This window comes from Ovis aries, chromosome 15, assembly GCF_016772045.2.
Source record: "Ovis aries strain OAR_USU_Benz2616 breed Rambouillet chromosome 15, ARS-UI_Ramb_v3.0, whole genome shotgun sequence".
Classification (NCBI taxonomy): domain Eukaryota; kingdom Metazoa; phylum Chordata; class Mammalia; order Artiodactyla; family Bovidae; genus Ovis; species Ovis aries.
The window spans coordinates 17,485,479-17,500,210 of NC_056068.1; the positions used below are offsets into that span (position 1 = coordinate 17,485,479).

Here is a 14,732-nt window from a genome sequence, read left to right on the forward strand (position 1 = left end):
TCTTGCATTTCTTTTTCTTTGGGATGGTTTTGGTCACCACCTCCTGCATAATGTCATGAACCTCTGTCTGTAGTTCTTCAGGCAGTCTGTTTCCCAGATCTAATCCCTTAAAGTATTTGTCACCTCCACTGTATATTCATAAGGAATTTGATTTCAGTCATACCTGAATGGCCTAGTGGTTTTCCCTGCTTTCTTCAATTTAAGCCCAAATTTTGCTATAAGGAGCTAATGATCTCAGCCACAGTTAACTCCTGGTCTTGTTTTTGCTGACTGTACAGAGCTTCTCCATTCTGGCTGCAAAGAGTATTATTAATCTGATTTCGGTATTAACCAGCTGGTGATGTCCAGGTGTAGAGTTTTCTCTTGTGCTCTTGGGAGAGAGTGTTTGCTATGACCAGTGTATTCTCTTGACAAAACTGTTATCCTTTGCCCTGCTTCATTTTTGTACTCCAAGGCCAAACTTGCTGTTACTCTAGGTATCTCTTAACTTCCTACTTTTTTTCACTCCAATCCACTATGATGAAAATGACATCTTTTTTTGGTGTTAGTTAGGTCTTATAAGTCTTCATAAAACTAGTCAACTGCAGCTTCTTTGGCATCAGTGGTTGGGGTATAGACTTGGATAACCGATACTGAATGGTTTGCCTTGGAAACAAACCAAGATCATTCTGTTATTTTTGAAAGTGCACCTAAGCACCGCACTTTGGACTTTTTTGTTGACTATGAGGGCTAATCCATTTCTCCAAGCGATTCTTGCCCACAGTTATAGATACAATGGTCATCTGAATTAAATTCAGCCATTCCCATCCATTTTAGTTCACTGATTCCTAAGATGTTAATGCTCACTTTTGTCATTTCCCACTTGACCACATCCAATTTTCCTTGATTTATGGACGTAACATTCCAGGTTCCTATGCAATATTGTTTTTTATAGCATTGGACTTTACATTCACCACCAGGCACATCCATAATCGAGTGCTGTTTCTGCTTTGGCCCAGCCTCTTCATTCTTTCTGGAGCTATTAGTAATTGCCCTCCATTCTTCCCAAGTAGGATACTGGACACCTTCCAACCTGGGAAGTTAATCTTCCGGTACCATGTCTTTTTGCCTTTTCATACTGTGGTTCTTGTGTTAATAATACTGAGGTTTGCCATCTCCCCCCGCCTCTAGTGGACCACAGTCCACAGTTTTGCACTTACAGTCTATCCCAAAGCAACTCTATGGCAGTTTTTTGTGTGTCACATCGTGTGGCTTGCTGGATCTGTTTCCTGACCAGGGATTGGACCCCTGCAGTGGTAGCGTGGAGTCCTCAACACTGGGCTGCTAGGGAATTCCCTCTACTGTAGTTTTACAGAAATGCTACCTTTTACACAGACACACATTATATATTTATATAAATTATATACATATGAATAGTTATAAATAAACTCAGGAATATCTTAAGTTACAAAGTTTGGGAAGGTCACTTACTTTTTCTACTACAAATGCATTTGGATCCTGCAAATTTCGTATTGTTGAATGAGGCCCAGACTTCCTTTGAGATTCACTGAAACACATTTTAAAAGCTTGTCTTTTAACTAGTATGAATAATCCAATGATCATTACATATAAATACAAATCTTAGTCATGGTGGAAAAGATATTTTCTCTATTTGTGGTAGGAACAAAGAGCAGTAGAGTTGAAAAGCATTAATAGTCTTGAATTGAGAAATGAATCTGAGATCTAGCTTTATTACTTATTAACTATATGGTCTCCATCAGGTACCCTCTGACCTACTTTATAATGGGATAAAACTAAAGCTTTACTGGGTTAATGAAAGAATTCAATAAACATAAAGTATATGTAAAGACTTTATAAAAAGGTCAAAGTTCTTATAAATGTTAGATATTGTTACAGTACTTTTATAATTTCATGTGGTTAAGTATGCAGTCTTGCCAAAGAGGCCGAGGTCAGCCTTGAACGAGAGACAACCAACAGTAAACATTCCAACAAAAATACCCAGGGCATGGCAATTGAGAAAACAGCATAAACATTTTAAACTATTATCTCTCTTTTCTGAAATATTCTTCAAACAAAGACACATGGGCTAAACAGGACAGAAAGAATACTTCTCAGAGAATGTCTGAGAAGATTTTTAATTATCAGTTTAGGAGTTTAAATATACGTTTGTAGACCCTAAAATATGCTGATAGAAAATGATTATTCCCAAAAATCTGAGTTAACATCAATTTTAGTATGTTTTTCTATACTATTACAGAAAAAACACTTCTAATGAAACACATTTCTAGATCATTGATTTCTGAAACAATCTGATTTCAGGGAGATTATAAAGTTAAACAAAAGTGCTTTGAAACAGCTATAATAGTAGAGTCTCAAGTACTTAATGCAATTTTGTTACTTTATTCATAATGTAAGTATCCTTGTGTAATTTTTTTGTAACGGTTACTGGAAACATGTCTTTTTAGAAAGCATTTACCTTTTGCGTCTACCAGGAGACATTAAACTGGCATGATTTTTCCTTTCCTGAGCACCAGTATTATTATTTAAAGCCTCTCCAACTGTATTTTAAGAGAACAAAACAGTAAGTCAAGGAAACAGAATAGTTTATTGAAACTTGAATTAACTGAATAAAAATAGCACTACATAGTGATTATTTTAAATTCAGTTAGTATATATTGAGTGCCTACTATGTGCAAGGCACTACAGAAGATATTGTGCATGTTAGTTGCTCAGTTGTATCTGACTCTTTGCAACCCATGGACTGTAGCCCGCCTGGCTCCTCTGTCCATGCAATTCTCCAGGCAAGAATCCTGGAGTGGGTTGTCATTACCTTCTCCAACAGAAGATATTAAGATACATAAAATATAGTCCCCATGACTTAAGATTTTACAATAAAATACAAAGTAGAGTATACAGAATAGTTTCAACAAAAAATACCATGGCAGAACAAACGAATTGTAAGAAGTATAAACTAAATATACTGGGTAAGTGTTTTTACCCAGAGGTGTTAAAAGAAATTGGAGAAAAGATGGAAATAAGGGAGAATGTAATGGTTGTCAATACATTTACCTGCACAAAGAGAAAAAAAGACTGGTCTAAGAACCAAGAGAGGTGACACCTCAATTCTAATCCCAGCTCTGATATTAACTAGCCTTTTGCTCCTAAATATCATGTGCTTTTAATACTATCAAGTATATAACAAACAAGAAATACTAGATGACCTCTCAGTTTATCCTTAGCTCTAAAATTCAGATAGGAATACGCAGGATTTTCAACATGTAGAGATGGAGGTTAACCAGAAAAACATTCCTCATTTCAGTAGGACAGACTACTATGACCAAAGAGCTGAACAAAGTGTTCACATATAATGTGCGTTACTTTTAAAAGCAAATAAGAGGGTTTTTTTCCCCCAATTAATGCAAATAAGTGAGAACTAGAAGAGACTTCAAGGTTGGATGTCAGTTAGAACAGATAAAAGAATCCCAGACTAACATGTCTCACAGATTTAATAATATGCTTATTTAATGGCAAATTGAATGAGTGAGCACACCCATACTACCTAAATTTACCCACTTCTAGCCTCTAATCTAAAAGATATTATCACATCATTTCATTCACACAATTTGATTAAAACAAAATTCAAAAGCACAAAATGTAAACTTACTGGTCATAGTGTCTTGTGACTGTGAATGGTTGACTACTACAAAATCTGACCTCAAAGGAGTTGAAATTTGGCCAGATGGCCTAATAACTTGTGTAGCTGTCAAAGGAGAATTGGTAAATTGTCCTAAAAGATACGGTAAAGGCTCTGAACTGACAGGAGCTGCTTGAGATGCAAGCCTTCTCTGCCGTTTGATTTCTGCAATCCCATTTCTTGTTCGGGCTGAAACACACGAGCATTTAAAAAATTAACTCACTGTCAGAGTAGTTTGGGAATTACAATATATGTTCTACTACATATTTAACAGTGAACTTAAAAAATAGCCCCTAGAATTATCACCTATTTATGTGATAATTTCACAAGAAACAAACTAAAATTGAGTACACTTGAAATTTTAAAAATCCAAGAATACATTTCTTCTGTAATAATTAAAACTGATAACATCTCCACAATCAGGAAAACAAATTTATGGAATGAGAATTAAAAGATATGAATACATGAGAGCCAATGAGAAAAATAAGATTTATTTAAATTGCATATTTTTACAATAAATGAAAATATTATTTTCTAATATAATGGTACTTAGAAAAGCAGTAGTTTCAACAAAATGTAAATTCAGCAACATGTATTGTTAACAAAAACGCTCATCTGATATTATATTTGAGTTTAAAATAATTCCGAACATTATTTAGAGTTTAAAGTTGAATACCAACCTCTCTGATTGGCAGCAAACCCTGGGGAACTTTGCATGCTCCTAATAAACAAAAGTAGTTAGACATTAAAAAATTTCTGTTGCTAAGATACATTCTGATTTAGTTACAGTTAGACCTGAAGTAAATTATGAGTTAAAAGGCAAGAAACTTCTCTCAGATAAAAAAGATAAGCACTTTTTTTCTGGGTAACCAAATCTTATCTGCTTTAGGAAAAAAACAGTGGCATATAAAAATGCAAACATGCATAATTTTAATAATCAAGTTTCTATCCAATGCAATAAGAGCTTTGAAATCCCATTAATAATACAATTTGCTTTGAATGTAGGAACTCAATATATTTAAGAAAGCTATATATATTTTACAATTATCAATTATCTTTTATAACTATAGAAATGCCTTCCCAGAGAAATTTTGATTTTACGTATAACTGCATAAATAAATACTTCAGAATCCAAGTTGATTTCAAGAGATCCTGCTTTCATCAAATTTATGACTATGACATTGTTTCACCAAACTTCTAGAGAAGGAACAAAGCAAACAGGTAAGAAAATTCACAATATAAACTGATTCTCCTTTTGCTACGAACTGGTTACCCATGTATTTTGTAAACAATCATACTGTGCTATTTTCCTCAGAAATCTGTCAAATAAGTGTCTGCCAACAAGAGCCACAAAACTTACTGAACCAAACAAGCATTTTTAATAGCACACAAACCAACCTTCAAGAACACCTGGCTAGGAGGTTTCTTTTTTAATGTAATACCTTGTCAATGAAACGTTGCAGTAACTTATAAATATTCTATAGGTGTTGTTAATGTCTTTGAAGACTGTTTGCAAGGGAATGGAAGAGGAAAGGGAAGTCAGGAAAGGGGAATAAGAGTAAGACTACCAAATAAAATGTAGTACAGAGTCACACAAAAAGCACTGGGAGCCATTCAGCTGAGGAATGAAACGAGGCCCCTGCTGAAGTTGGGTATTCACTTGTAGCTCTGGGAGAAAGTGTAAGAAAGGATGGTTTTCATACCAGACTCAAGTTGAATAAGATATGTTATAAAATTGATACCTATTCTAAAGATAGTGAGACTAGCATTCCAAGGCCATGACATAGTAAAATTCTAAAAGCAGAAGATTCCAGAAGTGTTATTATTTGGGTTTGTTCCTTTCTAAGGGCAGAACAAAGGAGGCATGGATTACACATACCTATCAATTTTCTGCATGTGTAATGAAGATGCAACTGTATAAGGGAAGTCATATGGGGCTTGAGTTAGTAGATTTGTATCCACCAAGACTGGGACTAGATTTGTATTCAGCCAGAGATCTGCCTCTAAATTGTTACGGGAACCTGGGAATATCATTAATTTCCTCATTTCTAAATATTTTATTAAAGTACACAATTTATTTAAAATTATCTAATCAAAGACAAATATCAATAACCTCTAGCATAATTTCAAAATTAGATCAATGTTAAATAAATGCACAGTGTGTGTCATAAGATTTAAATGTGAAGTGATTCTTAATTGTGCTTCCATTCCAAAATTATTATGCACATTCTGATAAGCTGATTGTATAAGCCTTTTATTACCTGATCTGAGAAAGTGTATGGTCTAACTTCTTCCACAGAGATGACATAATTGCTGGGACATCATTTGATGTTTCTAAATCATAAGAGGAAATGTTTCATAAAAAATCCATCATTTAATTTGAACAGACACAGAAAATCAATAAGGAAAACTTTTCTCTCAGCTGCTGACATTATGTTGGGAACTGAGAAATAAGCCTATTTTGTAAAAAACCTGCAGAGCTATAATGATGTTGCGTTTTTTGCTCAAGTCACTGAGGATCAGATACAATATGAGGGAAAAGGAAACTTGTGAAAACTATGAAGTTTTTTTAGATCAATAATCTTGTATTTTCTTTGAATAAAAAGACAAACTATTTTAAATCTTTGTTCTACCTACGTGACATTTGAAAGTCAAAATAATTTGATTTATAAATTTATAAAATTATACAAACTCATGTAAATATAGAAATTAGTTTCTGTATCCAGTGTTTTCAGGTCCAAATCACTGTGATTTCTCAGCAACTCCTTAGGAATTACAGATAAAATTCTGCAGGACTAATTAGTCAGAATTACAGATAAACTTCTGGAGGACTAATTAGTCTTTTTCAGGATGTGTTCTAAAGCCACACTTGATAGGAAATTCAAGGTATTTATATTCTTTACTATATACTTCTAAAAAGCTCAAACAAGAGAAAGTTACCAACATAACAGTGGGATATAAACCTTTGTACTGCAATAACGTATTGTTTCTGAGGTCATTTACACTCTAAATATTCCTGTAAGATAGTTAAGATAGTTTGGGAAAAGAAAACCTTGGTAGAATGATCAAACTTATTGAAGAGAAAGAAATGAAATTCACACTTTGAAATTCTAGGCTTATTACTTTCTACAGTTTCTAGTTCTGTGATTTTAGAAAAGTTATCTGGCTTCTCTAATCCTTAATTTTCTGATACTTAAGGTCTAGTGAACGTCCCTGGTGGCCCAGTGGTTAAGAATCTACCTTGCAATGCAGGGAACTTGGGGGAGGATCCCTGCTGGGGGAACTAAGATCCCACATGCTGTGGAGCAACTAAGCCTATGCACAGTAACTACTGAGCCTGAAGAATGCTCTGGAGTCCTTGTGCCACAACTAGAGAACTCTAGAGTCCATGTGCCACAACCGGAGAGTTCTGTGAGCTGCAGTGAAAGATCACACGTGATGCAACAAAGATCCCCTCTGCTGCAACTAAGACTTGATGCAGTCAAATAATGAATAAATTAATAGATCTAAACAAGCAATACCTCTCATTGGATTATTTTAAGGACTGACATAAAACCTCTGAAAGCACCTAGCATAATGTTGCAATAAACAGTACTCAATAAACGTGAACCTTACATTTTAAAATGTTATCACTTGTACGAATTAATTCTTTACTGCTGAATCTTTTCTTAATATGTTGCAAACTACAGAAATAACGAATATGAGAGAATAAATTTAACTTTCCTCTTCAAGACACTAATTTAGGAAAGTGTTATATTTATCACTCAATATAAACAGACTTTAATTGGCTATCTCCCAGTGAATTTTTAAAAGTATTTCAAAATTTAAAAAAAATCACTTCTAATTAAAACAATTAGATAAGTGCTGTAAAAAACTGACCAAAAAACAAACAAAAAACAAAACATCCCTGAACCTGAATTCTTACCTTTTGCTTTCATAGCTACATATTCATTCAAAATTGTTGTCAAATTTTTTCCAAATAAAGACTGAAAAGAAAAAGATCAAGCATTACCAAAACCATATAATACTACCAATAATTTCCCACTATGACATATTTCACCATAAAAGTTACTAAAAGATATAGATTAAAAAATAGTTGATAAAGAAATGGTAAAGAGTAGGTTATCAAAGGACTTCCTCGGTGGCTTAGATGGTAAAGAACCTGCCTTCAATGTGGGAGACCTGGGTTTGATTCCTGGGTTGGGAAGAGCCCCTGGAGAAGGAAATGGCAATCCACTCCAGTATTGTTACCTGGAGAATCCCCATGGACAGAGGAGCCTGGAGGACTGCAGTCCACAGGGTTGCAAAGAGTTAAGACACAACTGAGTAACTAAGCACAGCACAAGTCATCAAAAATGAAAATAGTCACTCCTCAAGGACTGAATTCTTCTGTGGGTAGAGAACCTTGTCTATGTGAATAAGATATTGTGACTGTGTTTCTTTAGCTAAGATAGCACAACAGCAGGAATGCAGTTTTCAGTTTGGGAGGTAGGGATCCAGTCCCACAAATAAGGACCTACTCCTTCCTACCGTTCAATGCCAAATGTCATCTGCCAAAGAGCAAAGCAAAAACTCTGAGTGTAAGAGATATCCTTTCCAAGGATCAGTACCTTTTCTATTTTCACGTCTATCATCTCATAAAGTCACCCCATTCCCCACCACTTTTATATCAATAATAAGGGGCAGGTTTTAACAGACTCAAGTTTGAGGTCATATAATAGAACAGGGAAGAGCAAGGATTTTTTAGAACAGTTTTGGATTTACGTTCTACATTTACCGTATGTGTGAAAAATTACCCAGATTTTCTAAGGCTTACTTTCATATATAAAAACAGACATATGACTTTTTAATACAATTATTTTTTTGTGGTGAAGATTGAGGATATATGTAACATATCTAAGACAATGTCTAACACATAGTAGCTAATTATTTTTCTATCCTCTCCTGAACTTTCATTGCAGATTCCTATTTTATTCTTCTGTATTATTAAAAAAATTATTTTATATTGGAGTATAGTTGATTAACAATGTTGTGCTAGTTTCAGATGTAAAATGATTCAGTTATACATATACATGTAACTATTCTTTTACAAATTCTTTTCCCATTTAGGTTATTAAAGAATATTGAGCAGTTTCCTGTGCTATATAGTTCCTTGTTGATAATCTATTTTAATTACAGCAATGTGCACATGTCAACCCCGAACTCCCAATCTATCCCTCCTCCCCACCTTCCCCCTTGGTAACCATAAGTTTGTTCTCTAATACTGTGAGTCTGTTTCTGTTTTATAAGTAAGTTCACTTGTATAATTTTCTTTAGTTTCCACACATAAGTGATATCATATATTTGTCTAACTTACTTAGCACTGTAATCTTCAGGTCCATCCACATTGCTGTAAATGGCATTATTTCATTCATTTTAATGGCTGAATAATATTCCATAGTATATATGTACATCTTCTTTACCCATTCATGTGTTGATGGACATTTAAGTTGCTTCTATGTCTTGACTACTGCAAACAGTGCTTCATAAAACATGTGGTGCACCTATCCTTTTGAACCATGTTTTTCTCCAGATATATGTTAAGGAGTGAGTTTGCTGGATGGTAGCTCTATTTTTAGCTTTTTTGACCTCTATTTTTAGTTTTTCTCCATAGTTGCTGTACCAATTTATATCCCCATCAACACTATAGGTGGGTTTCCTTTTCTTCATACCTTTTCCAGCATTTGCTAGTAGATTTTTTGATGATGGTTACTTTGAGGTGATATCTCATTACAGTACTGACCTGTATTTTGTAATAATTAGCAATGTTGAGCATGTTCTCATGTGCCTCTTAGCCATCTGTGTGTCTTCTTCGGACAAATGTCTATTTAGATCTTCTGCCCATTTTTAGATTTAGCTGTATTATTTATTGACTGCACGAATTGTTTGTAAATTCTAGAGGTTAAACCGTTATCAATTGCATCGTTTACAAATACTTTCTTCCATTCTGGGGGTTGCCTTTTCATTTTGTTTATGGTTTCCTTTGCTATGCAAAAAGCTTTTAAGTAGTTCTCATTTTTTAAATTATTGTTTTTATTTCCATTACTCTAGGAGATAGATCTAAAACAATATCGCTGCAATTATGTCAGAGTATTTTGCCAATGTCATCCTCTGGGAGTTTTATAGTATCTGGTCTTACATTTAGGTCTTTAATCCAGTGTATTTTTGTATATGGTGTCAGACACTGTCTAATTTCAACCCTTTACGTGTAGCTGTCCAGTTTTCCCAGCACCATTTATTGAAGAGATTCTCTTTTCTCCATTGTATGGTCTTGCCTCCTGTCATAACTGACCATTAATTGACCACAGGGTTTATTTCTGGGCTTTCAATCCTGTTCCATGGAGCTATATTTCTGTTTCTGTTACAGTACCATACTCTTTTGATGACTCTAGATGTCTAAGAGAGTCAGGAAGCCTGATTTCTCTAGCTATTTTTCTTTCTCAAGACTGCTTTAAGCTATTCAGGGTTTTTTGGGTCTCCATAAAATTAAAAAAATTTTTGTTCCAGTTCTGTGAAAATGCTATTGGTGGACTTCCTTGATGGTCCAGTGGTTAAGACTCCATACTATCAATACAGGGGATATGGGTTTGATCCCTAAATTGTGGAAGTAAGATCCCATATGTCCCAGGGAGAAAAAAACAAAAAAAAGCCACTGGTAATTTGATAGGGATTGCATTGAATCTATACATTATATTGGGTAGTATAGTCAATTCTGACAGTACTCGTTCCTCTAATCCAAGAACATGGTGTATCTTTCCATCTGTTTGTGTCTTCTCTTTCTTTCATCAGCATCTTATCACTTTCAGAATACAGGTCTTTTGCCTTTGTTCAGTTCAGTTCAGTCGCTCAGTTGTGTCCGACTCTTTGCGACCCCATGAATCGCAGCACACCAGGCCTCCCTGTCCATCACCATCTCCCAGAGTTCACTCAGAATCATGTCCATCAAGTCCGTGATGCCATCCAGCCATCTCATCCTGGGTCGTCCCCTTCTGCTCCTGCCCCCAATCTCTCCCAGCATCAGTCTTTTCCAATGAGTCAACTCTTCGCATGAGGTGGCCAAAGTACTGGAGTTTCAGCTTTACCATCATTCCTTCCAAAGAAATCCCAGGGTTGATCTCCTTCAGAATGGACTGGTTGGATCACCTTGCAGTCCAAGGGACTCTCAAGAGTTTTCTCCAACACCACAGTTCAAATGCATCAATTCTTCGGCACTCAGCCTTCTTCACAGTCCAACTCTCCCATCCATAAATGACCACAGGAAAAACCATAGCCTTGACTAGTAGGTAGGTTTATTCCCAGGTGTTTTATTATTCTTTTTGATGCAATGGTAAATGGGATTGTTTCTTTCTTTTTCTGATCTTTCATTATTAGTGTATAGAAATGCAACAGATTTCTATGTATTGATTTTGTACCCTGCATCTTTACCAAATTCATTGATGAGCTCTAGTTTTCTGGTAGCATCTTTAAGATTTTCTATGTACAGGATCACACCATTTGCAAACAGTGATGGTTTTACTTCTTTTCCAATTTAGATTCATTTCTTCTCTGACTACTGTGCGTAGGCCTTCCAAAATGATGTTCAAGAAAAGTGGTGAGTGGACATCCTTGACTTTTTCTTGATCTTAGAGAAAATGCTTTCAGGTTTTCACCGTTGAGTATGTTAGCTGCACGTTTGTTGTATATGGCCTTTGTTGAGACAGGTTCTCTCTATGCCTGCTTTTTGGAGAGTTTTTGTCATATTAATAAATGGGTGTTGAATTTCGTCAAAAGCTTTTTCTATATCTATTGAGATGATCATATAGTGTTTAATTCTTCAATTTTGCTGACGTGGTGTATCACACTGACTGATCTGTGGATACTGAAAAATCTTTATATTCCTGGGATAAATCCCACTTGACCATGGTGCATGATCCTTTTACTGTATTGTTGGATTTGGTTTGCCAGCATTTTGTTGAGAATTTTTGTATCTGTGTTCATCAGTGATATTGGTGTGTAATTTTTCCTTTTTGTGGTATCCTTATCTGGTTTTGGTATCTGGGACATGGTAGCCTCACAGAATGAGCATGAGAATGTTCCTTCCTCTGCAGTTTTCTTGGAATAGTTTCAGAAGGATAGGTGTTAACTCTTCTCTGAGTGCTTGATAGAATCCGCCTGTGACGCCACCTTGTCCTGGACCTTTGCGTTTTAGTCAGTTTCAATTTCAGTTCTTGTGACTGGTCTGTTCATATTTTCCATTTCCACCTGGTTCAGTCTTAGGAGATTGTACCTTTCTGAGGATTTCCCCATTTCTTTTAGGTTGTCCATTTTATTTGCATATAGTTGGTTGCAGTACAGAAGCTCCTATGTTATTCAAAGTCTGAGAAGTTAAGGAATTGCCTAATACTAACCTAGTCATTATAACTTGCTTTTAATAGCTAAAAAATAACTGAATGAATGCTATATAATGAATTATGTCCTCATAAACTCATACAGGGCTTCTCTGGTGGCTTAGAGGTAAAGGATACACCTGCAATTGGAGACCCTGGTTTGATTCCTGGGTTGGAAAGATCCCCTGGAGAAGGGCATGGCAACCCACTCCAGTATTCTTGCCTGGAAAATTCCATGGACAGAGGAGCTTGGTGGGCTACAGACCATGGGATTGCAAAGAGTTGGACATGACTGAGCGACTAGCACACACAAACTCATGTGAAGTCACAGCAAGAAGGAGGTTGTCTATAAGTCAGGAAGACAGCCTTCACCAGGAACTGAAACAGGAGCACTTCATCTTGGTCTTCCCAGCCTCCAGAACAATGAGAAGTAAAGATCTGGGTGGTAGATTTGCTGGTAGTTACTAGGGTATCACTGCCGCTAGGACCCTACAGCACACAGTGCTACACACACACACAGACAGGCTACTTCACATTATTTCTGAATACATCTATACATATATTAAAATAAACATTAATTTGTACTGATATCTCTGACTATATAATTTAACACCGCAGGTCTCATGCTTATTTGTGTTTTCTTTCTCACAGAGTGAGAAGCCTGGGCCCCACTATCTGTATTAACTTACTTGTTAACATTGCCTACTTAGAAGAACTAAGAAAAATTTTAAGATTCGTTCACGTTATTATGAGTCATCAGTGCTGCTTTTTACTGCTTAGTAAGAAGAACATACCAGTTTATTTACTCACTTGTTGAAAGACATCTTGGTTATTTTCAGTTTTTGACATCATAGATAAACAGTATGTTTTTGTGTGAATATAAGTTTTCCAGTTCACTTGGATAAATATCTGGGTGTATGAATGCTAGTTCACATGGGACTAGGTTGTTTAACCTAAAAAACAACATCCAAGCTGTTGGGCAAAGCAGCTGTATGATTTTGCAGCAATTTAAAAATTATTTTTTATACTAGCCATTCTAACATGTATGTATTAGTATCTGCTTAGGTTAGTCACAGTCATTTTCCTAACAGATAATAACGTGGAGTATTTTTTTCACATTATATTGACAGTCCTATAGTTTTTTGGGCAAGGATCTTCAGATCTCTTGCCCATTAAAGAAAAAATTCAGTTAAAAAAAGTTTCTTATATATTCTACACACAATCCCTTTTTCAGAGCTGCAAAAACTTTTTCTTACCCTATAGCTGTCATTCTTTTAACAGTGTTTTTTTATAGAGCAAAAATTTTCTTTTTTTTTTCTTTTTTAAACCTGGTTGTCTAATTGTCCTATCACCATTTGTTGTTAAGATTATCCTTTTTTCCAGTGAATTATCTGAACTTTTGTCAAAAATCACATTTGAAGTTTGTATTTTGTTTCACTGATCCAATGCCTAATCATTTCCTAATGCCATTCAATCCTGATTATTATTGCTTGTTAGTTAAGTCTTAAGACCAAGCAATGTGAGTCCTTGAATATATCCTTTTTAAGAACTATCTGGCTTATTTTTCCACAATACTACTTAAGTGGTACCCGTGCTCCTCCTCCAAGGGACCAGCATTGCTCATCAGCAAGCCAGTGACAGTAGTGGCTGGGCCTCAGGCCCCTGCCCATCACCACACCCACAGCAGTTGCAACTCAACCACAACAGCAAGGTGCACACAGCCCACACAGTGGATACCCTTAGAGCACCTGGCTTTGGTGACAGGGGAACTGTTCTACTGAGCCCACAGGACACCTTCTACATTAGGCCACTGTTTCAAGACCAGGAAACACAGTTTATACACCTAATAATAGAAACAAATACAGAAAGTTAGGCAAAATGAAGAGACAAAGAAGTACCTTTCAAAGAGACAAAACCTCAGAGAATGAACTAATTAACAAAACAGAGATTATCAATTCACCAGATAAAGAGGTTAATGTAATAGTCAAAAATATGCTCACTGAACTCTGGAGAAGAATGGATGAACTCAAGGGAGAACTTCAACAAAGAGAAAATATAAGAACCAATAAAGACTGAAGATCACAGTAACTGGAGTGAAAAGAACACTACAGAGAATCGACAGACTGGAGAATGCCAAAGAATGGATCAGCAACCTGGAAGACAAGGTAGTGAGAATCACCCGATTAAGAATGAAAAGCATCTCTGGGACAACATCATGCACACGAATATTCTCATAACAGAGTTTCCAGAAGCAGAAGAGAGAAAGAAAAGAAAACCTATTTAAAGACAAAATGGCTGAATACTTGCCTAATTTGTCAAAGGAAAAGACACCCAAATACAGAGAGCATATACTCCCATACGAAATGAAATGAAAGAGACCCACGGCAAGACACGGTGTAATTGTCAAAAGTTAAAGATAAACAGAGAATCTTAAAAGAATCAAGACAAAAACAACTCGTGACATACAAAGATGATCAGAGGATATTTCAGCATAAAATTCACATGCCAGCTAAAGGAGAGAAACGGTTTCCCAGACGTTAAAAAACCAAAGGAGTTCATCACCACTAAACTGGCCTTTTAAGTAATGTTTAAAGGGACTTCCTTAAATGGAAAAGTAAAGGCCATAGCTAGAA

The 14,732-nt window shown here is 35.7% G+C and overlaps 1 protein-coding gene across 7 annotated transcripts in view; it reads right to left on the reverse strand.

Moving 5' to 3' along the window:
• The window catches only part of LOC101104855 (protein NPAT), a 52,779-nt gene that overhangs the window by 20,053 nt on the left and 17,994 nt on the right, over positions 1–14,732 (reverse strand). For 2 of the 7 annotated variants that reach the window (XM_004016542.5, XM_060399691.1), the window contains exons 3-8: positions 7,620–7,680; positions 5,956–6,028; positions 4,375–4,415; positions 3,665–3,883; positions 2,477–2,558; positions 1,471–1,546 (exon numbers count right to left, since the gene is read on the reverse strand). In XM_004016542.5, the coding sequence (XP_004016591.3) occupies positions 1,471–1,546; positions 2,477–2,558; positions 3,665–3,883; positions 4,375–4,415; positions 5,956–6,028; positions 7,620–7,680 (552 nt within the window). Of the gene's footprint in view, positions 1–1,470; positions 1,547–2,476; positions 2,559–3,664; positions 3,884–4,374; positions 4,416–5,955; positions 6,029–7,619; positions 7,687–14,732 lie in introns of those variants that run through there. The other 5 variants (XM_060399692.1, XM_042232887.2, XM_042232889.2 and 2 more) reach the window with 3 other exon arrangements.